Raw genomic sequence first — 26,195 nt, 5'->3', positions numbered from 1 at the left:
AATTTTATGCTTTTTAAAAATGTACAATTCGCTTCATTTTATGTTATTATAATTGTAAATAAAATTTATCCATTTAAATATTTGAAAATATACATATTTTTATTTGTAAAAATTATAAACAATTAAAGGTTTTTAATTATTATTTTTTTATATTTGCATTAAATATTAATATATCATTTCGATTATATTTTTATTTTACATGAAATTATTCTATTTAAAAAGAATTTTCAAGATTATTTCATTTTTAGACTTTATGAAAATGTACATAATTCTAATTATAAATTAGATTCAAATATAATTCTAATTGATATTTGCCCATTTCAATATTTGAATATTAATTTTATGAAAATATATTAACAGTTTTATTTGTAAAAAATATGTATTGCTATTACATTTTTATTATTTTGCATTAGACATCTTTAAATATTTAGATTTATTTTACCTTTTTTATTTAATTATTTAATTTTTTCATAGTTTTTTATTTGTTGTTGTTTCTAATAGTGCTGATGTATTAAACCAATCAGACACGTTTCTGGTGAGCTTATTAATGTGTTGGCCAATCAGAGTCGTTAGATGAGCAATCGTTAAAACCGCTGGGATTTTGTTTACTCGCTGACTGGATTTTTAGTGCTCCTGACTTTCTCGTCATGGACAACAAAGTTAATTTACAATGCAAGTAAGAGTTTAAGCGATTTATAAAATGTGTGTGATGTAATGCAGTTTTTTGCGTGCGCGTGTGTGTATGTGTGTGTGAATATGCCATGTGTAACCGCAGTGTTCACACATGCTTTCACTATCTCCCAAGGTTTCTGATAAGATAACTCTTCATTCTGCCAATGAAGGAAACGCCTTACTTTGAAATTTCCTGAGTTATTCATCACTGGTCACTTCCTAAATTTAGACATTTTGTGATCCATCATTTGTGCTTCCTCTGTCTTTTCCTGAGGTGAAGGTCTTGTTCTGACTCAATCCTGTCTTGGTTAAAGGGAGTGTATGGCAAGCCAATTTCACATTCAATCTAGAAATAAAACGAAATTCATTTTACAATTACCAATTACCATTCTCTGTAAACCCTAGAGATGGTTGTGCGTGAAAATCCCAGTAGATCAGCAGTTTCTGAAATACTCAGAGCAGTCCGTCTGGCACCAACAACCATGCCACGTTAAAAGTCACTTAAATCCCCTTTCTTACCCATTCTGATGCTCGCTTTGAACTGCAGCACATCCCCTTCACCATGTCTACATGCCTAAATGCATTGAGTTTCTGCCATGTGATTGGCTGATTAGAAATTTGCATTAACAAGCAGTTGGACAGGTGTACCTAATAAAGTGGCCGGTGAGTAGTTTAAATGTTAAGTCTGTTTGCCATAGACAGAGAAACTTATCGTTGTTTTTGGCGAACGCTCAAACTGTAGCTTGAGTTTCAAACCCTGTCAGGATTGGTTTACACAAGTCCAGTAGAGAAAAAAAACTGTTTCTGAACCAGCCGCACCAGGAATGACATTTCATTCCATTTCAGACATTCGTTTAATGAAGAAACATGCTCATAAATTTCCTCCAGGAGTGTCAGTACTTCCTGCTCGATGTGTTAATCAAACTGTGTATCTCTCTGTGCCCATATTTCATCTCAGAGACAGTAAATATGACACTAGCCGAGCCGCTGTTGATGCTTGAACTGTTGTTTTTGTGGAGACTTGCCTTCGCAGATACAGCTCATGCATCCAAACAAAACACTGATTCATCGCAAACATATTCTCCATAACGAATGAAGGTGTCACAAGGTTTAAATAAAGCAAGTTAGCAGGATTCTTCATAGTTATGATGAGGTCATACTTAGTTTATATCCATATTCAGTACTATGATACAATACAAATTAATGATACAGGTATTTTTGTACAAATACTTTTCAGGATATAGATATTGTTTGGATGCGTAAACTTAAAGAATTTATTCATATGATTTCATATATTGAATGATTTTGAGTGGATAGATGTCTAATAGATAGATAATCCAGTGCTTCCCATAGGTTTGAAATATACTTGCGGTGGTTGCCAGATTGAAACACTCCATTTACCCACATCACATAAATAGATAACTATATGTGACAAACAAAACAAAATACAATTTGTAACAATAAATGTCTTTATTATGACACTGTTATGCACGTTTCTTTTTAATGGGTTAAAGTAAAAATAAAAAAGACTTAGTTAGACTTAGATTTAGTTGAAATAAAAAAGAAATCCACTATCTCTCTTACTTTTATGCCATTCGGGAACCGTGTGCACACACTGACAGGTCAAATCTGATTGCCTCTCCTTTTCAAACGTGAATGCCAAAGCATTTTTGATAGGTATAAAAATAGCCTATTTGCAAGTGTAATATATGATGCCCAATGACGTCATCAAATTAATAAAATATAAAGCAAATGAGAAATAAATGACAGAAAAAAAAGGAATAAAAACAGACATTTTAGGAAATTCAGACACCTGGCCGGACAATTATTTTTATGTGCCAAAAAGGAGCGTCCCTGTGGGTCCGAGAGCACGTGAGACTGTCTGTTGGAGTGTTGACAATTCACGTGTGCACAAAACGAAACCGGTAAACGAGAAAGGATTTTCCACTATTTAAACGATCGTGGGATGTTTGGTTATTTTAGGCGGATACAATATAGTGTAAAAGGATGATAATAATAGTAAAAAAAAAATAACGTATCACTAAATATACCTGCCCAAGAAAAGTTTATGTGTGGGAAGCACTGAAACAGACAGTTAGAACAATAGATAGGTAAATAGATAGACGGACGGACGGATGGACGGACGGACGGACGGACAGATAGATAGATAGATAGACGGACGGACGGAAGGACAGACGGATATAGAGAGAGAGAGAGAGAGAGAGAGAGAGAGAGAGAGAGAGAGAGAGAGAGAGAGAGAGAGAGAGAGAGAGAGAGAGAGAGAGAGAGAGAGAGAGAGAGAGAGAGAGAGAGAGAGAGAGAGAGAGAGAGAGAGAGAGAGAGAGAGAGAGAGAGAGAGAGAGAGAGAGAGAGAGAGAGAGAGAGAGAGAGAGACGGACGGACGGAAGGACAGACGGAGAGAGAGAGAGAGAGAGAGAGAGAGAGAGAGAGAGAGAGAGAGAGAGAGAGAGAGAGAGAGAGAGAGAGAGAGAGAGAGAGAGAGAGAGAGATAGATAGATAGATAGATAGACGGACGGAAAGATGGACGGACGGACGGACGGACAGACGGATAGATAGATAGACAGACAGACAGACGGACGGACGGACGGACGGACGGACGGACGGACGGACAGACATATAGATAGATGGATAGACGGACGGACGGACGGACAGACAGACAGATAGATGGATGGATGGATGAATGGATGGATGGATGGACGGACGGACGGACGGGCAGACGGATAGACCGATAGACAGATAGATAGATAGATAGATAGATAGATAGATAGATAGATAGATAGATAGATAGATAGATAGATAGATAGATGGACGGACGGAAAGATGGACGGACGGACGGACGGACGGACGGATGGACAGATGGATAGATGGATACACGGACGGACGGACAGACACACAGACACACAGACGGACAGACAGATAGATAGATAGATAGATAGATAGATAGATAGATAGATAGATAGATAGATAGATAGATAGATAGATAGATAGATAGATAGATAGATAGATGGATGGATGGATGGATGCATGGATGGATGGATGGATGGATGGATGGATGGATGGATGGATGGACGGATGGAGGGACGGACAGACGGACAGACAGATAGACAGATAGATAGATAGATAGATAGATGGATGGATGGATGGATGCATGGATGGATGGATGGATGGATGGATGGATGGATGGATGGATGGACGGATGGAGGGACGGACAGACGGACAGACAGATAGACAGATAGACAGATAGATAGATAGATAGGACAGACAAAATTAAGACAGAGACATGTAATAAATTATATAACTCGAGGAGTTTCGTTGCAACAATAATAACATTGTTCAAAATTATATTTTTGAAATTAGTTAATTATAAAGGATGAAAGAGATAAAAATTTTAAACTATTTTAATACAAATATTTTGACATATTAAATATATTTAAAAAATCTAATTGTGAATTAAACATGCAATATTCTTATAGATAGCTTGACTTTTGAGATCAGAATTATCGAATATGTTCACATTTATCATTTTAATGATACTTTAGATTAAAATGACACTGAGCTGGCGGATTATTAATTCCTCAATCCTTTCTGCCTTTCCAGTGTTTCTGAGTGAACGTGGGCCAAGGCTTTTGTCCTCGGTGAACAGAAAGTGTTATAATGTGTGCTCTTATCTGACGCCTCTGGGCCTCTGCTTTCACCTGTGATCTGATCATCTGATTGGCTAATACAGAGTCACGCTTGCTTTATAGAACAGCTGTACTGAAACAGCCGTCCAATACAAAACTGCTGATGTCATGCCTCTGCAGTGTGTGTGTGTGCGTGTGTGTGTGTGTGCGTGTGTGTGTGTGTGCGTGTGTGCGTGCGTGCGTGTGTGTGTGTGAGAAAGAGTGAGTGTCTGTGTGAGAGAGTGTGTGTTTGAGACAGAGGCGAGTATGTGCGAAAGTGTGAGAACGTGTGTGTGTGTGTGTGTGTGTGTGTGTGTGTGTGTGTGTGTGTGTGTGTGTGTGTGTGTGTGTGTGTGTGTGTGTGTGTGTGTGTGTGTGTGTGTGTGTGTGTGTGTGTGTGTGTGTGTGTGTGTGTGTGTGTGTGTGTGTGTGAGAGAGAGAAAGAGTGCGCGTTAGTACTAGTGTGTGTGTGTGTGTGTGTATGTGTGTCAGGAGCTCCTCTTACTCTGTAAGGATCGGATCGTACCACCTGCAGTCTCTTAGGGAGGCTGATATCCATCCGTCGGCTTCAGCTCTGTTGCTCCGGCAGCTCATTAGAGAAATGCTGCCACTTCACCTTAACTGCATCCTCCAGGGTCAGCTGCTGATTGAGCCATCTCTCTCTAAGCATTATGGGAAAGCCAATGCTTCAGGGACACAGGCCACTCGACCCCTGTTCTCAGACTTATCTATTCGGTTCTACAGCCGCTTTCTCCACATCATATCTGAATGTATAATTTGTGTACAAGTCAATAGTTTTAGTTTATTACGTTGTATACTATTAAGCAGCACGGTGGCTCAGTGGTTAGCATGACTGTCATCTCACCATGAGAAAGTCGCTGGTTCAAGTCCCAGCTGGGTCATTTGGCTTTTCAATGTGGAGTTTGCATGTTCTCCCTGTGTTGCCGTGGGTTTCCTCTGGGTGCTCCGGTTTCCCCCACAGTCCAAACACATGTGCTTTAGGGGAATTGAATAAGCTAAATTGGCCGTAGTGTATGAGTGTGTGTTTATAAGTGTTTCCCAGTTCTGGGTTGCAGCTGTAAGGGCATCCGCTGTGTAAAACTTATGCTGGAATAGTTGGCGGTTCATTCTGCTGTGGCGACCCCTGATGAATAAAAAGCGACTAAGGAAAATAAATGAATGAGTCCTTTACCTATAAGTTTGATTATTATTTGAATTAATTAATAACATGTAAAATGTTTTCATAGTTTTAATTTTAAATACTACAACATTCTTAAAAAATGTATTTTTACAGAAAAAGAATCTTTAGAAATTTTCATTTATTGAATTTTATTTTATCTTTAAATAAAAAAATATAGAATTTTGTTTTATTTTAATATATTTTAAGTTATATAAAATAGTATTAGTTTACTGTTATTTAAAAGTTTAACTATAATTATTAGAAAATTATATTTAGAATTTATAGTAACATTATTTTATAATTTTATAATTCTAAAATGTAATTTTTTTCAATTTGAAATTCTTTTAAAAAATGCTATATATGTTTTTTTTTAAATAAATAAGTTAAATTAACTAAATAAAATAATATGTGACTTGTAAGTAAATTGAATTTGCTAAATATTTATTTTAATACATTTTTTAAATTATAATATTAATACGTTTAACAAGATAATATTTAGGGGAAACATGGTGGCTCAGTGGTTAGCACTGTTGCCTCACAGCAAGAAGGTCCCGGCTGGCTCTGTTGGCATTTCTGTTGTGGAGTTTGCATGTTCTCCCCGTGTTGGTGTGGGTTTCCTCTGGGTGCTCCGGTTTCCAGAGTCCAAACACATGCGCTATAGGGGAATTGATGAACTAAATTGGCTGTAGTGTGTGTGTATGTGTATGTGTGTGTGTGTGTGTGTGTGTGTGTGTGTGTGTGTGTGTGTGTGTGTGTGTGTGTTTAAATGAGTGTGAATGGGTGTTTTCCAGTACTAGGTTGCAGCTGGAAGGGCATCCCCGGCCTGAAACATATGCTGGATAAGTCGGCATTTCATTCCTCTGTGGCGTAAAAATACATAAAAATGTAATTCTTAAATACATAATATTTACAAAATGCTTTTATTATTTATTCATTTATTTATTGCTCTACAGACATGTAGAGCAGCCACTCTTCAGGTCAAAGTCTTCTCATAAAAATCACCCCAAGCACTATGCTGTTTTACAACCCAGTTACTCATTTACCGATTTATACATGAACCATAATGCGAAAGCTCGTGGAAACTGTGAATCCTTTCTGCATTTCATGTGTTTCCCTGCATGCAAAGTATCATGCGTTATGAAAAGCTGTGGTCTTAACTCGGCCTTAATGTAAAAAATAGGACGTTCCCTCCCGAGGCGTTTAATATATCATATTATCTGACACGTAGCTTTTCCTGCGAGACCTTCTTTCCTTCCCGAATGTGTCAGAAAGAAAAATAGCCGATGAACCTGTGTGCAAAACGACAGAAACAAAAGCCACTGCATCTCTAACTCACGCTGCGCTGAGTCCAGCAGGTCCAGTTACTGCCTTCTGCAATGGATATCCCAGTTAACCCTTACCGCACTGCTCACTGTTCACATGTAAACTCAAATCATCACTGACTATTAACTACAACTGCACAATATTTCAACATGATAGTTGAAACGGTGGGTTACAAATAATTGATTATGAATAGGTGTGTTATGCAGTGTGTATGGGGGCAGCACAGTACACCTGACATTATTCTCTCTTCTGGCTGCCGTTATCAGTCTCACACTATTGTTTTCCTTCTTCTGAAAGTCTTGATAACACCACCCTGGAGCTTTTCTATCATTATTTCAGCAAATAGGATTGTAAACAAATGATTTGTTGTACTCTCCTGTTCACTGCACTCTTAAGTTTATGATGACTTCTGCTGATGAGACACACACAAATGTGAAATGTCTCCCTAAGGTCAATAGGATGCATTATGAAAATGTCCCATAATAACTCAAGCGTCTTCTGTGATGTGTGCAGCCGAAGCCGACGAAGGGCCGCATGCGGATCCACTGTCTGGAGAATGTGGATAAAGCCCTGCAGTTCCTCAAAGAGCAGCGTGTGCATCTGGAGAACATGGGATCACATGATATTGTCGACGGCAACCACCGACTCACACTCGGACTCATCTGGACCATCATCCTCCGCTTCCAGGTTCAGCATCACCCCCTTTAGTCAATTTAGAGATTTATTTACACAATGTTTTATCTGACATTTAATGTCATTTTAAATGCACAAAGCCATGATGTTGTGTTGTGTGTGTGTGTGTGTGTGTGTGTGTGTGTGTGTGTGTGTGTGTTACAGATCCAAGACATCAGCGTTGAGACAGAAGACAATAAAGAGAAACGCTCAGCCAAGGACGCCCTGCTTCTGTGGTGCCAGATGAAGACCGCAGGGTGAGTGAACGTCCAGATTTAAAGACTTCAACATGTCTGTGTTTCTGATGTCTGACAGCTCTTCTGTGCTTCACAGCTATCCCAACGTCAACATCCACAACTTCACCACCAGCTGGCGTGATGGAATGGCTTTCAATGCCCTCATTCACAAACACAGGTAACAGTTGTGTTCAATGCACCAATCAGAGCTGAGCAGGGCCTTCTGACCAATCAGAGCACAGTAGGGCAGTCTGGCCAATCAGAAGAGAGTAGGGCCATCTGACCAATCGGAGATGAGTAGGGAAACTTGACCAATCAGAGCAGAGTAGGCCCATTTGACCACACAGAGCTGAGTAAGGCCATCTGACCAATTAGATCCAAGCCATTTGATGAGTCAGAGCTGAGTCGGGTCATTTGGCTAATCAGAGAAACGTTAGGCCATCTGAATATAGCTGGGTTATTTAACCAGTCAGAGCTGATTGCCCTTGTCAAATGACCCTAGGGCCATGTGACCAATCAGAGCAGGCTATGGCCATCGTTTACATTTACATTTATTAATTTAGTCGATGCTTTTATTCAAAAGGACTGACAAACAAAGATAAAAGCCCTACTTCAAATCACCAGAGAGCAGCCATATATTGATGCCATGAAAAACAATCAGAACAGAGTGTGGTCATCTGACCAATTAGAGCAGAATGTGGTCATTTGACCAATCAGAGCAGAGTGTGACCCTCTGACTAAAGATATCTGACTAATCAGAGCAGAGTATGGACATCTGACCAATCAGATTGGAGTATGGCCATCTGATGAATTAGAGTATAGTTGGCCATCTGACCAATAAGAGCTGAGTAGGCTCATCCGACCAATTACAGCAGAGTTACCTGACCAATAAGAACTGAGTAGGCTCATCTGACCAATTACAGCAGAGTTATCTGAACAACAAGGGCTGAGTAGGGCCATCTGATGAATTAGAGTATAGTTTGGCCTTCTGACTAGTCAGAGCAGAGTCATCTGACCAATCGGATTGGAGTATGGCCATCTGATGAATTAGAGTATAGTTGGCCATCTGACCAATAAGAGCTGAGTAGGCTCATCCGACCAATTACAGCAGAGTTATCTGACCAACAAGGGCTGAGTAGGGCCATCTGACCAATTACAGCGGATTTATCTGACCAATAAGAGCCAAGTAGGGCCATCTGACCAATCACAGTAGGAGGAAGAGCGTTTAGAGAGACCAAATCCTAAAACCAACCATTTAAAACATTATGAGAATGTTAGCTATTTTTGACATTGAATGGATGTAAATCTTATGGAAGAGACTCCAGTGCTAAATTAGGAACTTTAGCAATAATAATAGCAAAATTAAGGGAACTTTGATTAACAGTGCTTTTTAATCTTTCCAGGCCAGACCTGATTGACTTTGACAAACTGAAGAAGTCCAACGCTCACTATAACCTGCAGAACGCCTTCAATCTGGCCGAACAGCATCTGGGTCTCACCAAACTCCTGGATCCTGAAGGTAAATTCAGTAATGAGTTTGGACTTCTTCATCATGAAGCACACTATAACACTTTGTTTTGTTTTGTTTTGTTGTTGTGCAGATATCAGCGTAGACCATCCCGATGAGAAGTCTGTCATCACTTATGTCGTCACATACTACCATTATTTCTCCAAGATGAAGGCCTTGAAAGTGGAGGGAAAACGTATTGGAAAGGTCTTTAAAGCCTTTAAAACACTTAAATCTGATTTCTGTTATCTGTTAATAGAGCATTTTATTGACTGATTGCTTCAGTAATGTGTGTCCTGTTTATTTTTATTAAATTTTTATGCAAAAAATATAATATTTATTTTTAATGCAAAGTTTAGTTTATTATAAATGATAATTTATTTAATGCTCATATTTAAAAAAAATTCATATTAAAAATAAAATGATTTACATTTTTAATTAAAGCAAAACAATAAAAAATTTAATAGTAAAAAAGTGACCAAATGAATGTTTGTGAAATGCAAATATTAGTAATATTTACATTTTTATGTTTATTATTATACATCAGTTTAGAAAAAAATGGAAGCTAAAAAATAAACAGTGTATAAATGATTGAAATAAATTGAATAAGGGTCACACTTTACAATAAAGTTCATTAGTTAATGTTAATTAATGCATTTTCTAACATAAACAAACAATGAATAATACATTTACTACTGTATTTGTTCATGCTAGTTAACGTTAGTTAATGAAAATAGTTCATTGTTAGTTCATGTTAACTCATGGTGCATTAACTAATGTTAACAAGCATGGACTTGGATGTTAATAAAGCATTAGTAAATGTTCAATTATGATTAATAAATGCTGTACACATTTTGTTCATGATTAGTTCATGTTAGTAAATTCATTAACTAATGAACCTTATTGTAAAGTGTTACCTAAATATGTACAGTAACTATTAGAAATTGTCTAATTTGAATATTTATATTAATAAAAAGTCACTGGTCTTAAAAATTAAAATTAAAATAAATATTTTTAGCAACTGAATAATTCAGTCTTTTCTGTTTTTTTTTATTATATGATGTATATGTATTTTTAGTATTAAATACTGTAATATCTAATTTAAATGATTAAATTACGTTCATTTAAATATTAATTATATTTAAATTAAAAATATTTTAAAGCTATAACCTTATTGTTAAGCTCCCTTAAACTTAATTGAACTTAAATTCTATAGTGAATGAGACTCACATGGGCTATATGCACAGCTATATAAACCTCATGTTGAAAGGTTTATGTGACTAATTTCAGTCTCATACGGTTTCTTTTACAGCATCAATGTTGTCATGTAATTAAAATGCAATCAGTTAAACAGACTTCAGCATTCATTTAGTAGTTTGAGCATAAAATGAGATGAAAAACCGTTTAAATGCAAGCGCCGTCAGGAGCAGCAGGCGAGCGGGAAAACTACATTAAAAATACTAGGGTAAACATGCGGAACAATATAAATTAATGCAGTGTTTCTTGTTCATTCTGAGACCCACTTCATAACGTATATCAATCAGGCAGTGAAGATCACCGACTTTTAAAGAAAACAGACCTTAAACATGAAGATTTTTTAACGCACCGGAAGCACTTGAACTGGGTTACTATTAATTAAAACTACTTTTCTGTATATCCTATTCTAGGTGCTTGACAACGCCATCGAAACTGAGAAGATGATCGAGAAATATGAGTCTCTGGCGTCTGATCTGCTGGAGTGGATTGAACAAACCATCATCATCCTCAATAACCGCAAGTTTGCAAACTCTCTGGTTGGAGTCCAGCAGCAGCTTCAGGCCTTCAACACCTACAGGACCGTAGAGAAACCACCCAAGTGAGCGTCTGCCAGAAGCATACCACGCATTGCATTAAAACAAACAGCCAACTGAAGCTTATTTTCTGCTGTTTCTCCATAGATTCACTGAGAAGGGAAACCTGGAGGTGCTTCTGTTTACCATCCAGAGCAAGATGAGGGCTAATAACCAGAAGGTCTACATGCCACGAGAGGGAAAACTCATCTCAGACATCAACAAGGTCAAATTCACAGCATTTTCACTCATTTAACCTATATCAGAGAGGTTTTGTCTTGTTTTCCCAGCACAAATAATTGAATAATTTAAGATGCTTTTTTTTTCAGGACCAAGTTGTTAGGTGTTTTTTGAGAAATGCATCAAAATAATTAGATTCTTTTTTATTTAAAATATGTTAAATGGGTAAATATGCCAAAGGAGTCAAGACAATAGAACTAATTGAAAATGACAAAGTAGTTTTTTTTGTCACTAATATTTTTTCCCTGTGTTACAAATATACTGACTTTAATTTGCATTTGAAAAAACAGGACTTGTACTAAAAAAGGCAAAAATAGTTTAGTTTCTTTCATTAAAATGGTAAAAATATTATCTTTAAAATGTTTTATTTTTGCAATTTTTTCATTTTAAAAAATAATAACATTTAACTCATGCATTTTATTTTAAATATAAATTAAAATTAGGGTTCGGCCAATAGACGATGGCATCGACCATCGCCGCTGACCAATAGACAACATGATGCTTAAGCCTGGTTTATACTTCTGTGTCAAGTGACCGGCGTAACTCACGGCGCAGGCAACGCGCGCAGCTGTGCATTTCTACTTCTGCTGCTTTCTCTGTTGGTCTGCATTAACACTTCCGAAACACTAGTGGGCAGTGAGGTGTTTATGTTCCTCTGTGTCGAGTTTCTTCGCTGCTGTTTTGCTTTTCCTGAACACTTCCGGGATGTACAAGTGGCTCAAACTCGCTCATTTTGAGGCAGGAACTGGCGGACGTGCAACAACTTTAACTATGAGGTAAACACAGAACAAAACTTTCCATCCGGAGCTCCTTCACGGGACTCCACACTTGTAAACAATCGCTCGCGCCATTTGCGCGGCTCTCGGTTTCCGCCCAGACTCATCAGCGCTACCAAGCCGACCAGTCACAGAGCTTGCGCTACGAGTTGTTGCGACTTGTAGTTACATTTTTTGAGAGGTGCACATCAGTGACGCCGACGGCCACGTCGAAGGGCTATGCGTCAGCCATGTAGTATACGCCGGCGTTTGACGCAGAAGTATAAATCAGCCTTTAGCCGGCAAAGCCAATCCTCTGCCCTGCCCTCGTCGCAAACCCGCTTGAGAAAAATACACACTCAGGCCCCGTTTACACTAATACGTCTTAGTGTTAAAATGGCATTTTAGAACAAAAATGATCCACATCCACACTGTTTTACCTAGCATTTCTGAAAAGCCCTCCATCCGCTGAAAACGCACATCACATGACCACACACACACGCAGACAGAGCCACACAGACACACACACCCCATTCACATGAGGCTTCAGCGTCAGCGCTTGACAGTGGGCGTGTCTAAAGTTGTGGCTGACGCGATCGTCATAGCAGCGTCAGCCAATGAAATTGGTCAGTAATAAGACCACTGTCTGAGCTGGTGTATTTGCATACAGCGATCCTATTGGCTGATGCTTCCGTCAGCGCTTAAAGTTGAGCAAGTCCTAACTTTTGCAGCAAGCAACACCTCTGAAGCGGCACCAACGGATTCACAATGCCGTTCAGCAACGCCTGACATCCTATTCAAAGTGATTGGGAAGCGTAGAAGCTGATGCCCCGTGTTAATGGGGCGACACTGTCATGCACTCCTCTGAGCTCCAGGCAGAGAGCAGTGCACGTCGGGCAGTTCAGTTATCAAGGATGTACCCCTGGATCATGTCTCACTATAGTTGTTAAACGTTCCAGAGGTTCCGGGGATGTCTATGCATTTGCGGGACTCATAATGCAAACGAGTGATAATCTCCTGGAAATCGTGCGTCTCCCGGTCCTCAAATAAGTTGTGCACCCTTCTCACTCTCGGATCCCTTCTTGCTCTTCAGACACGTTGATTCTATCACCATCCCCCCCTCCCCTTTCACATGATAGCAATGCCATCATCCATTGCAATGTTTCACATTAGACACCAAATTGGTTGACATCGCCCAGCCCTAATTAAAACTTTCAAAAATTAAACAATTTATTATTTATTGAATAAAAAAATAATAAATGGATGCATAACCTACAATCTGCAATATTGACTAGATATTAAAATAAGTAATTCAATGTATAATATATTTTTTCAAATAAGAAAAATCTCATTTCCCAATATTAGCTGGAAGGGCATCCGCTGCGTAAAAAACTTGCTGGATAAGTTGGCGGTTCATTCCACTGTGGCGACCCCAAATTAATAAAGGGACTAAGCAGACAAGAAAATGAATGAAGAAATGAAGAAAAATCTCATATTAGGTCCTCTCTTTGATTTTTATTTTTATTTTTATTATGCTTAAAATATGTAAAATTTTTAAAATGTGTGTTTTTTTTATGTTTTCAGTTTTTCTAAAATAAACAGCAAAATATGTCTGTGAGTGAAGCATTTTTCTCTTAAGCGTAAGCTGGCCTGATCTTGATGGACTTTTTTGTAGTTTTTTGTTTAATATGTATTTGAAATGAAAAACAAGACAATTCGTTTATGCACCTATTTATGCATAGCTAAACACCATGCAAGCATGACTGTCACTATGAATGTGCATTCTGTGAAGACAAAACTCTGCTAAATCTCAGTATTGTATGAAATCTAATCCTGTAATTTTCCTTTAGCAGGTTGGCATTAAAAGGCATAAGGTGCACATATGATTCTGCAGTATTTTACTGAAGTAAATGTGTGTATGTGTGTGTGTGTGTTGACTAATATGCTGTGGTTTCAGGCGTGGGAGCGTCTGGAGAAAGCCGAACACGAGCGAGAGCTGGCGCTGAGGACTGAACTCATCCGACAGGAGAAGCTGGAGCAGCTCGCCAGACGCTTCGACCGCAAAGCAGCAATGAGAGAAACCTGGCTGAGCGAAAACCAGCGGCTCGTTTCACAGGTGACACTCTCACACATCACACACACTTACACACATAATAATCCTGGACTGCAGCTGCAATGTTATCTTACTATTTGAAGCACTTTTGTGCCCCCTGGTGGTGAAGTGTTTAAAGGACGCACAGGACGGTCGTTTCTTCTTTATTATTTATTTACAATATTAGTTAAAAGGGCAAAATTATATTTAAATATTTATTTAGCAGTATGTTGTTTTAAAACTTGAAAATCTGAGAACTAAGCTAATTTTTTTCACAACAAATCTATTAATATTTCTTTGTTGTTATTACTTGATGCATATTATAATTTCTATTAAACTGCATAATTTTATTGTGATTTTTTTTCATAATTTTTCCAAAAGTAAACATACATGATATTTATAATGCATTTTTACTATATGGTATTTCTTATATGTTTTACTAAAATATATTTCTAAAATTTTTTATGGAAGTAAAGGTTTAAAATTAAATTATTTATATTATTTTAATCATTTTTACCATTAAAATCAGTAACTCTAAATTAGTATTTTGCATAATTGGGGTAAAAAAGCATTACAAATTTTAATAAAAATGGGTTAATTTGCCAGGAAAATTGCATTTTTTAAAATTATTTAATATTAGGATGATGATCACCACCAAACTCTCAGATTGAGCTGCATTTCCAATGAGGTTATAACATTATTATCTTTAACATGGATAAATATTTGTGCATCTTTAATATTTAAATTCCCATTTTTCTTCTGCAGGACAATTTCGGATTCGACCTCCAGGCGGTCGAGGCAGCAACCAAAAAACACGAAGCCATTGAGACTGATATAGCAGCGTATGAGGAGCGTGTACAGGCGGTGGTGGCCGTGGCCCGAGAGCTGGAGACTGAAAACTATCACGATATCAAGCGAATCACAGCGCGCAAAGACAACGTGCTGCGGCTGTGGGAGTATCTGCTGGAGCTGCTGAAGGCCCGCAGGCAGAGGCTGGAGATGAACCTCAGTCTGCAGCGCGTCTTCCAGGAGATGCTCTACATCATGGACTGGATGGACGAGATGAAGGTCAGCGTAAAAGTCTTTGCACACTGAAGTTGAAATTTTCATGCATTTTGTTTTTCGTATGCATTTATTACTTGTGGCAAAATACCTCTCAAAGCATTTCTTCTAAATGCAAACCCCCCCCCAGGTGACTGCAAACCTAAGGTCGCATATACGCTATTCAGTTTCTGAATGGATTAGGCACAAGCCAACAGTTTAGTGACGCTGTCTGAGCCTTACATCATAATTTTATAATAATGCACGGTAATACTTTATACTGGGGTAAAATAGGGAGGAGGTTTGACGGTATCAAAATTTGGATACCGCTCAAGCCTACAATGAAGTGATGTTTATGGCCTAAAATGACAGATTTTATTGATGGCTTTTCTCAAAACTTGGCAACATTAGCTTTAATTCTTGTGTTTTTCTGTAGAACTACAACTTATTTTACCATTGAACTTGCAAAATGCTGTAAGGGCTGAGAAAGCTGAGCATTTCCTGAGTGAAAGTTGTTTCTACATCGATTGTATTCAGTGACGCCTTCATTTAGCAGATGCACGTTACAAATGAGGAGCATCAAGTTTATTTTAATCTTAAGAGCCATCAGACTTTAGCATAATCAAGATTGCTTCATCTACATAGCAAGTAGAATATGCATCTTAATATGCAGCTTTTAGTTTGACGTGCTGACGGTCGTCTGCTGTCCTCCACAGATGCTGCTGTTGTCTCAGGATTATGGGAAGCATTTGCTGGGAGTTGAAGATCTGCTGCAGAAACACGCTCTGGTGGAGGCTGATATCGGCATTCAGGCCGACCGCGTCAAAGCCGTCAACAACAACGCACAGAGATTTGCTGTGGATGAGGAGGGTGAGACTTAATAAACCAGAGATAAACATAAGCACACACTCAAAAAATATTGCATGTTTTACTTACTTAAAATGCGCTGAAACAACTCAATTCTTGAGATTTCATTGGGATAACTTTTGTTAAAAAAATTTGTTAAAATTATTAACTTAATCGGTTTGTGTTGGGACAACATGAATGAAATATGTGAAATCCAGCATTATTTACAGTGCATGAGTAGGAGAATGTTTACATGGACTTCAGTAATCTAATTATTTGCCCTAATCTGAATAAGACAATAATCTGATTAAGGTGTTTACATGAGTTTCCTTATTACGTGTTATAGTGCACAGATGATTAACGTCTTTACATCAACATTTGATGCTAGTTTCCTTCTCCGGCAACATCAGTTTGGGTTACACTGTATTTTGGTGGTCCGTTTGTTGAATTTAAGTATTGCATATACAAGCCAACTAATTCTCATTAGATTATAAGTAGACTGTTAGGTTGGGGTTGTTGTTAGTGTAAGTTGGCATGTACTTGCAAAGTTTCTTATAGGCAGTTAAATGTCTGTTGAATGTCTGCATCAACAGATATTAAGCAGACAGTCTACTAATACTCAAATGGACCATCAAAATAAAGTGTTACCTCAGTTTGTGTTGTCATGCATTCATCTAGTTTTATTTTGCTCAACTGCTATTCATTTCTCACACCCATTTTGCCTGAATATATATATATATACAGTATAGTTTTGTGAGGTTCCCACAGTCACGAAAAACCTGGAAGTAACTTCACTAATTTAAAAATTGTGATTTCCAGGTCAGGAAAAATCAAGGGAAATGAATAACTTAGAAAAGAAACTGAATAGCCATGAAAGTTTACTGTACACAATAGTGAACAGGTTTGTGAAGAACATCTGATTAAAGTGTTTTGACCAGCACTGCTACCTTTTTAATTATAAGGTATCTGAACTTTTTCTCAAAATTAAGTTATTCACATATTCATATTTGTGACATTATCTGGTGTTTCTATTTAAAAGCAGTGTGCATTAATTTATTTAATTATATTTAATATTAAATTATTATTAAAAAATTAAATATTATTATACTATAAATTAAAAATTTCTTAAAATTTGTCATCATTTACTCGCCCTCTAATTGTTCCGAACCAGTTTAAGTTTCTTTATTCTGCTGAACACAAAAGAAGACATTTTTTCTTCTATGAATTTAAATGGGGCGTCATGGTGGCACAGTGGGTAGTACGATTGCCTCACAGCAAGAAGGTCGCTGGTTCGAGCCTCGGCTGGGCCAGTGGGCATTTCTGTGTGGAGTCTGCATGTTCTCCCCGTGTTGGCGTGGGTTTCCTCCAGGTGCTCCGGTTTCCCACACAGATCCAAAGATACAGTTGAAACCAGAAGTTCATATGATATGTTTATAAGTATGATAATGATATGATCATTTGTAAGTCGCTTTGAATAAAAGCGTCTGCTAAATGTAAATATACACTGTATTAAAAGACACATAACAACTTTTTAAAAAGTCAGATGTTAATGTGCCTAAACCTTTTCTCTTTTGGGTAAGTCAGGATTATCACATTTGTTTCTGTTCCGCTTAATAGCAGAATAATGAGAGATTTTTTGAGAAATTGTTATCACTTTTCTTGAAAGTCAAGTTTACACACAATAAGATTATTCTGCCTCTGAAAAAGCTCAGATGATGATGTCAAGGTTTTGGAAGTTTCTGATTGGCTAATTGACAACATTTGAGTTGATTGAAGGCACAGCTGTAGAATAGTATTTAAGGAAAAGCTCAAACACACTGCTTCCTTGTGTGACAACATGGGAAAATCAACAAGAAAGAATCAACCAAAAAGCCAGATTACAATCTGCTAAATTACACTGGGAAGAAGACTAATGTTTGGAGACATGTCCTTTGGTCTGATGGAGCTAAGATTGAACTGTTTGGGCATAATGAGCAGTGTTACATTTGGAGGACAAAGGGGAAAGCGCACAAGCCCAGGAACACCATCCCAACTGTGCAGTATGGGGGCGGCAGCATCATGTTGTGGGGCTGTTTTGCTGCAGGAGGGACTGGTCCACTTCACAGCTAAGATGGCATCATGAAGAAAGAACATTATGTAGAAATACTGAAGCAACATCTCAATACATCAGCCAGGACATTACAACTTGGCCACAAATAGGTCTTTCAAACAGACTATGACCCTAAGCACACTGCCAAATGAGTTCAAATGTGCTTTAAGGACAACAAGGTGAATGTTTTGGAGTGGCCATCACGAAGCCCTGATCTCAATCCTATAGAAAATGTGTGGGCAGGGTTGAAAAAGCTTGTCTGAGCAAGACAGCCTACACATCTGACTCAGTTACACCAATTCTGTCAGGAGGAATGGGCCACAATTCCTGCAAACTATTGTGAGAAGCTTGTGGAAGAAGACCCAAAACGTTTGACCAAAGTTATACAGCTCAAAAGCAAAGCTAAAAAAATACCAAGGAAATGTGTGTAAACTTTTGACTATCTAGAAACTAATCAAAATTCTCAAAAAAACAAATTCTCTCAATATCCTTCCATTTAGCAAATGTAAATCATTTAGGTAATCCTAACAGACCTAAAATAGTAAATGTTTAGTATAATTGACCATCAGACATTTAAAAAAAAAATAGTATGTTCTTTTTTTATATGTAAAGTATGTAAAAGTATTTTTTTTATATGTAGAGTATGTAAAATTCTGTGTGTGTATATATATATATATATATATATATATATATATATATATATATATATATATATATATATATATATATATATATAATTAAACAAAATTATATCCCCATAATAATATTGCTCAGAATGCAGATGAAACCCTAGAATCCCAAGATGCCAATCACCCATTTTTTCTCTCTCTTCTAATGCTTTCTCCTCTCTGTCCTGCTATAGGCTACAAACCGTGTGATCCTCAGGTCATCCGTGACCGTGTGGCCCACATGGAGTTCTGCTATCAAGAACTGACACAGCTCGCAGCCGAACGCCGCGCTCGTCTAGAAGAGTCCCGCCGCCTCTGGAAGTTCTTCTGGGAGATGGCAGAAGAAGAGGGCTGGATTCGAGAAAAAGAGCAGATATTATCCTCCGACGACTGCGGGAAGGATCTAACCGGCGCCGTGCGTCTTTTAAGCCAACATCGTGCTCTGGAAGACGAAATGAGCGGTCGTTCTGGACACCTCCAGCACACTGTACGCGAAGGCCAAGCCATGGCTGATGCTGGTCACTTCGGTGAAGCTAAAATCCGAGAACGCATCGCTGACGTCCAAGCGCAGTGGGCGGCTCTAGAACAGCTTGCATCTGTAAGAAAAACCCGTTTGGAAGAAGCGTGTAGCCTTCATCAATTCCAAGCTGATGCTGATGACGTCGACACGTGGACGTTAGACGCTCTTCGAATCGTTTCCACCGCTGACGTCGGCCATGATGAGTTTTCAACCCAAGCTTTGGTCAAGAAACATAAAGACGCATCAACTGAAGTGGCTAGCTATCGTCCAGTCATCGACGCTCTTCATGAACAGGCCCAGACTCTTCCTCCTGAGCAGGCGAAGAGTGCTAATGTTAGCGAGCGGCTGGCGGGCATCGAGGAGCGTTATAAGGAGGTTTCGGAGTTGACCAGGCTGAGGAAGCAGGCTTTGCAGGACGCCCTGGCGCTTTATAAGATGTTCAGCGAAGCGGACGCATGCGAGCTCTGGATTGATGAGAAAGAGCAGTGGTTGAACAGCATGGAGATCCCGGAGAAACTAGAGGATCTGGAGGTCATTCAGCACAGGTGAGAATGTGTGTTTGGTGTCGTAATAAAATCACAGAATTAAAAGTGCTTTCACACAGACTCGCACATAGGGCCCTATTATACACCCGGCGCAGTGTGGCGCAAGGCGCGACGCAATTGTTTGCTAGCTTCAGCTTGGCGCAAGAGTCTTTTGATGTTTTGCAGCACGCTGTTTAAATAGCAAATGCATTTGCGCTCATATGTGCGCCCATAGGCGTTCTGGTCTAAAAAAGGAGGTGTGTTGAGGCGCATTGCTGGCGCGTTGCTATTTTGAGGAACTAAAATAGACTGCACAATAGACCAGATCAAAGCTGGTCTAAAGTCCAGCGCAGAGAGCGTTATTTGTGAGCCTTGCTTAGACATTGCTTAATACAGTGGTCCCCAACCCCCGGGCCGCGGACCGGTACAGGTCCGTGGATCAGTCAGTACCGGGCTGCACAAGAATGAATGATCTTTAAGTTGGCAGATAAAGTAGCTGCGTTTAAAGCCAAACTGAGGCATATTGGACATGTTTCAAACATTAGCGGGGATTTTGTGTGAGACTGAGGCCCCGTTTACACTAATGCGTTTTAGTTTGAAAACTCATAAGTTTTGCTACGGTTACGCCAACCGTCCACACTACGCCGGAGTTCTCGAGCGTCGAAAACGGAGCGTTTCGAAAACGCTGGAGAGGCCGTTTTCATTCTGAAACGCTGCTGCTCCGTCTCAGTGTGGATGATGAAAAACGGAGACATCTGAAAACGGAGGCGGGGCTGCAGACATTCGCCTCTCTGATTGGGGCTTTTCCTGAATATTAAGTAGCCTAACACGCACAGTTTAGTCCTGCATTCTCTCCTTGTAAGTTCAGACTTCGCAAGTTTGATCAAGGCTGCAGTCTCTTCTTCTCAGTTTGATATGGAAAAACAGACTATACCGAGGACACGGGTAAATCTTCAAAGGGAACAGTGTACTGTATAACTTCATTCACATCACCCTGGCTTCGTTGTTTCACTTTCTCAACAATAAAATGTAAACATGATATAAGGAACTGCCTATTTTCATTTTAATATTAGCAACTTAGACAGCAGAAATGTTGAGGCGTCGTGCTGCATAAGATGAGCGTCATCTTCACTGTGTGGATATTTATAACTAAACGGAGCCGATAACAACTGCCTCCTTTCAATTTCAGTGAAAATACGAAACACACCCTCTCTTTTGCTGAGTATCAGTTTTAATAATCGATAATGGCCATTTTAAAAGTATAACATACAGTAAGTTTATACATTATAGGAAATAAAGGCAAGCGATCAGTCAATATACAGAATAGGCTAAGGTTACTCATTAACTTATCTTTGCGCTCAGCCAAAACACGTTACCTGAGAACAAGTAATAGATTCAAAGATCAAAGTCAGGGAATATGTCGTTAGATAAAGACAACAAGATAAATGAAATATCCCGTTTAATAAATATAGTGAGATTAGATCCAGCGGGAGATGCTTGATGAGAAGTCCGACTAGCAGAGCTCTCATCTGGGTAGACAGGCTGCAGCACTTGCCAAAGTGTGTTTGTGTGGTCACGTGATGTGCGTTTTCAGCGTTTTGGTGTGGACGGAGAGCAGTTCAGAAACGCTGGGTAAAACGCGAGTGTGGACGCGGATCGTTTTCATTCTAAAACGCCGTTTTAAAACTAAAACGCACTAGTGTAAACGGGGCCTGAGCCTGCGCCCTCACTCACCAAGCTGGTGCACGATCATCAGTCTTCGCTGTTAAAGGAGTTTGATTGCTACTTCCCAACCTCAAAGGACCCACAAACGGCTAGGGAATGGATACGTGACCCATTTGTCAACAAACCAGCATGTTCGTGCAAGAAGAAGACCAACTGGTGGAGATCGTAAATGACGGCGGCCTTAAAACCGTGCTCGAGATAACAACTCTGCTGGTGTTCTGGATTAAAGTAACGGCAGAATACCCAGAGATCGCTAACACAGCGCTGAAAACCCTGTTGCCATGTGGAGATGTACATGATATGTGTGTTCTGCCGCTCACAGGCTGTTTCACGGGCACACGCAAAGCTTGAAGGTAAACAAACAACGGCTTGTCATAAGAATCTTATCGATAATTATTGACACGGTTGGCATTAAGAAGGAACATATAAACGTTATCTGCCTAATTTCTAGCAGCTAAATGTGTTTGGAAAAATATTCAAAGGCTTTTATTCTCATAAACCATGCGGACGTGAATGCGTCTGACTGTTCTGATTGGCTAAAGCAGACGTCTCACGTCAGCACGTTCTAGACGTGCACGCGCTCATTAGAACTGAATTTAGAAATAGTTTTGAAACAAATCTTTGCGCTTAACAAATGAAATTATTTATGTAGGCTAATAGATGTCTGTGCGTACAACACGTTTCCCTATCCACGAGAGCGAAAATGAAAGTAGATAATGATCAGGCCTCATCTCTCATTCCCGCACTGTAGATGCTCTGTTAACTGTTTTCTCACTAGTGAAACGTTCAATTTTTCTACTTACAAAATACGCCATGTAAATAGCAAATGCGCCATGGCGCGACGCAACTGACTCTTAAAGGGAATAGGAGATGAGACTCTGATTGATTTATTCTCAAAACACACCTATAACTCATTAAGAGAATAAGCTCAACCCTGTTAGACCGTGCGCCACAGCGCAAAGCAGATTTTTCAGTCCTTAAAATAGCAAAAGTGGATTTTGACACGCTCTGAACACGTCTGCGCCCTGTGCTTTGCACTTTGCACATGGATCGTCCAAATAGAGCCCTTTGTTTGCGCACCAAATTGGACCAAACAATGGTCTCAGTATGCATTTAAACCAACCCTGGAGTGGTTCATTTGTGGTGGGAAAGTGAAGCGACCTCTGACTAACCCTAATGCAAAAAGTACCTCGCTTTTTAAGATGAGAAAAGGTTTTTTGACACTTTGCTACATTTTAACGCCGCATTAATTGTGATGTTAATTGTGCAGTTCAGGAAATTCATCTAGCCAACGACTGATGTGAATGTTGGCATGTGACTGCTTTTAGGTTTGTTTCAGCTGGCTTGCTTCTGAGCAGTCCGTCTGGTGTGAAACGGAACCAAAATGGCTGTAAAATGCTACGATATATAATTTTTAACCTTAGGAAAAGCACTACAGGTGTAAAAGCAACCTACGAGTGGAATACATGGACGAATAATACATTGGATGAAACACAGCCTGATATTTCACAGGGTTCGACCCTTCTTGAAAGTACTTGAATTTCAGGCCGTACTCACACTAGGTACAGTTGCCTCGAACCGGGCCAAAGCACGCTTGTCCCCCCTCCCGTCTCCCCCGACGGCCCGTGCTCACACCACAAATGGGCCTCGGCACACTTACGTCATCGCTGCTGGGCTGTTCAGTGAGAAGCGCTCTCTCACTCTGCAGCACAGTGGAGATTTCTCTAGTTATCAGGGGCGGACTGGGACAAAAATTCTGCCCTGGCACTGTTGCCACACCAGCCCACATTACCACACCGACACAGCCCCACCCACAGACACACACATTCACTATTTATTTTGGTGTAAAGAGGGTGAAATAATATGACATTCCTGCCAGATTTTGATTATGTCCGGGTAACCTTGGATTGGGTCGGCCCATCTTGAAACCAGGCGGCAGTTGCCGATTGGGCCACATGCTTAACATTTATTATTATTATTTTTTAATTATCATCATCATAATACCACATCTAGCAAGAGATAAAAGCTGTCTGCACTTAAAAACAATACATATTAAAAAAAAAAAACTGACCGGCCCACATTTAAAAATTGGTCCGGCCCTTCTGGCATTTGCCAGAATTGCCAGATGGCCAGTCCGCCCCTGCTAGTTATATCGTTTCAGTCGTTTGATATGCAGTGACATGCAGTCAAATATTTCACCAAACAGTCCTTAGGGATGCGGGGACACGCAGTCAGATAATTCGCCGAACAGATCCGCCACTTTTGGCGCTCATAAACAATCATAAAGCTCTCGTGCTGCAGGAATGAGGAGGTCTGCTGAAGGCGCGCAGCTGTCGTGCTGTGAGGAGTTCTCGTCTTTAATAAGCTACGGCAGTTTGCGTTCACTGAACAGTAAGATTGATTAATAAATCTATATGAAACAGCCCCTTAAAAGTCACGTCTCGCTTTCAGTTTCGGGCTTTGGCGCATTTTGCACTCACACACAAGCGTACCGCGCCAAAGCCCAAGTGAACCGCGCTCAGGCCCACCTCTTCCAACCGGGCCAGGGCCGGCCAAGTGAACCGTGCTTGAGCCAGATTCAGCGCACTCACACTTTTCAAACGATCCGGGAAACGGGTCTGGGCATGGTACGGATGGCATAGTGTGAGTAGGCCCTCAGACATGTGGCCTGGGAAGTACTTAAAAACAAACAGGTTCTTGAAGGTGCTTGAATTAAATTTTAAATAAATTAGTTTTTGGTGTTATTTCATCAATTGTCATGCTGCTGTCAGAAACAGAATGAAAAACAAAACAAAAAAGTTGTAATTCAAACATCTTAAAATAATGTCTTTTACAAGAAAAAATAATGTACGTTTTATAAATATTTCAGAAACCACATTTGACTATTACTAGTTTTGAATTCAACATCTTTTATTAAAGTTCAATGAACATGACTCTTTACCATGTTGAGTACAGTAAGGACTTTTATGGTGCTACTGTATAAATGCTGGGGGTGTACATTTCAATGGTGCTTGATTTGAAATCAATGGTGCTTCTTGAAAGTTCTTGTATTGGCTGTTTAGTGAATGCATCTGGAATGCTTTTGATAAGTTATTGTTATGAATTTGTTTGTCATACAATAATCAGTTATTTTGGTTTTTCTCAAGCCAGGGTAATTAGGAGCGTTTACCGCCGCATCTGTTCATGCTGAGTCACGCTGTTGGATAACAGCAGTACACATGAAAGCCTGGACATTTGCTGCGCTCGATAACAGATTGAGCTCGCTGTACTGCGGTCGCATATCACAGTCTCCGTTTCTCAAGGACAAATTGGCCCATTTTGCAATTATTATTTTTCAGAGCTGCTGCGTTTAAAAATATATATAATTGAATAGCAGGAATATGTATAAACAGCAATGACAACCAGAATTGATAGTATCTAAATAGCATTTAGCAATCATAGTCATAATAATCACAATAATAATAAAAAATAATTATTATATTAATAATATTACAAAATATATGTTAAAAGTATTAATCTGTGATGAGCAACGGTGTCAAAAATAATATAGTAATAATCATGTAATATCATGTACACAAACATATAACAAAATACTACAATATACCCAACACATACCACATCTATCCTAGCTTCTGTGTTGTTGAACATCTTATTAAAAATGTGAAATTTGGTAAAAGTTTATTAATTTTTTTATGGTGTTTTAGGTTTGAGAGTCTGGAGCCTGAAATGAATAACCAGGCCTCACGTGTGGCTGTGGTCAACCAGATCGCCAGGCAGCTCATCCACAGCGGACACCCCAGCGAGAAGGACATCAAGGCCCAACAAGACAAACTCAACACCAGGCAAGTCATAGCACTTAGTGGAAAAGATGATAACATGTTTAAGATTTTTTTTCTATTTAATTAACTGGACAGAAAGCACACATACCTGCTGAAAACAATCTAACCACTAAAATCTGAATCAAATGTTTTTTTTTTTTATAAAAATTGTGTTTTTGTTTTTTTGCAATTGATTGATTTATTTTTTTTTATTATTATTATTATTTCCCAAATTATAATCAACAGAGCAAAGAAATGTTCACAGTATGTCTGATAATATTTTTTTCTTCTGGAGAAAGTCTTATTTGTTTTATTTCAGATAGAATAAAAACAGTTTTTAATTTTTTTAAAAACATTTTAGGGACAAGTATTAGCCCCTTCAATCTATATTTTTTTCGATTGTTTACAGAACAAACCATGGTTGTACAATAACTTGCTGAATTAGCCTAACCTGCCTAGTTAACTTAATTAACCTTGTTATGCCTTTAAATGTCACTTTAAGCTGTATGAAAAATGTCTAGTAAAATATTATTTACTGTCATTATGGCAAAGATAAATTAAATTAGTTATTAGAGAAAAGTTATTAAAACTATTATGTTTAGAAATGTGTTGAAGAAATCTGCTCTCCGTTTAACAGAAATCTTATTTACCATATTAGGTAGCCTACTATGTTAGGTGTGCAATCTGGCACAATGACAAACACATATCATAAAAGTTAAACTTAAAATTTTCATCTCTTGTCAAGACGAGATCTAAAACGGTAGGGATTAATCCA

General features: G+C 38.8%; 1 protein-coding gene and 1 long non-coding RNA gene across 2 annotated transcripts in view; one reads left to right on the top strand and one right to left on the bottom strand.

Annotated features, from left to right (window-relative positions):
- The window catches only part of sptbn1 (spectrin, beta, non-erythrocytic 1), a 96,191-nt gene that overhangs the window by 28,081 nt on the left and 41,915 nt on the right, over positions 1-26,195 (top strand). The window contains 12 exon segments of the mRNA NM_001365192.2: positions 7,372-7,545; positions 7,696-7,787; positions 7,864-7,944; positions 9,170-9,285; positions 9,368-9,480; positions 10,941-11,128; positions 11,211-11,328; positions 14,055-14,213; positions 14,955-15,257; positions 15,947-16,100; positions 19,028-19,898; positions 25,307-25,444. Coding sequence (NP_001352121.2) covers positions 7,372-7,545; positions 7,696-7,787; positions 7,864-7,944; positions 9,170-9,285; positions 9,368-9,480; positions 10,941-11,128; positions 11,211-11,328; positions 14,055-14,213; positions 14,955-15,257; positions 15,947-16,100; positions 19,028-19,898; positions 25,307-25,444 — 2,507 coding nt within the window.
- On the bottom strand, positions 21,803-25,056 carry LOC147834927 (uncharacterized). The gene is made up of 3 exons (XR_015503065.1): positions 23,802-25,056; positions 23,195-23,344; positions 21,803-23,123 (listed from the first exon to the last, which is right to left on the bottom strand). It is a non-coding gene; the product is annotated as an uncharacterized LOC147834927 (long non-coding RNA).

Source organism: Danio rerio, chromosome 11, assembly GCF_052040795.2.
Source record: "Danio rerio strain M-AB ecotype USA chromosome 11, GRCz13ab, whole genome shotgun sequence".
Taxonomy (NCBI): Eukaryota; Metazoa; Chordata; class Actinopteri; order Cypriniformes; family Danionidae; genus Danio; species Danio rerio.
The sequence above is the reverse complement of the archived record's forward strand: the minus strand, read 5'-3'. Positions and strand labels throughout refer to the sequence as shown.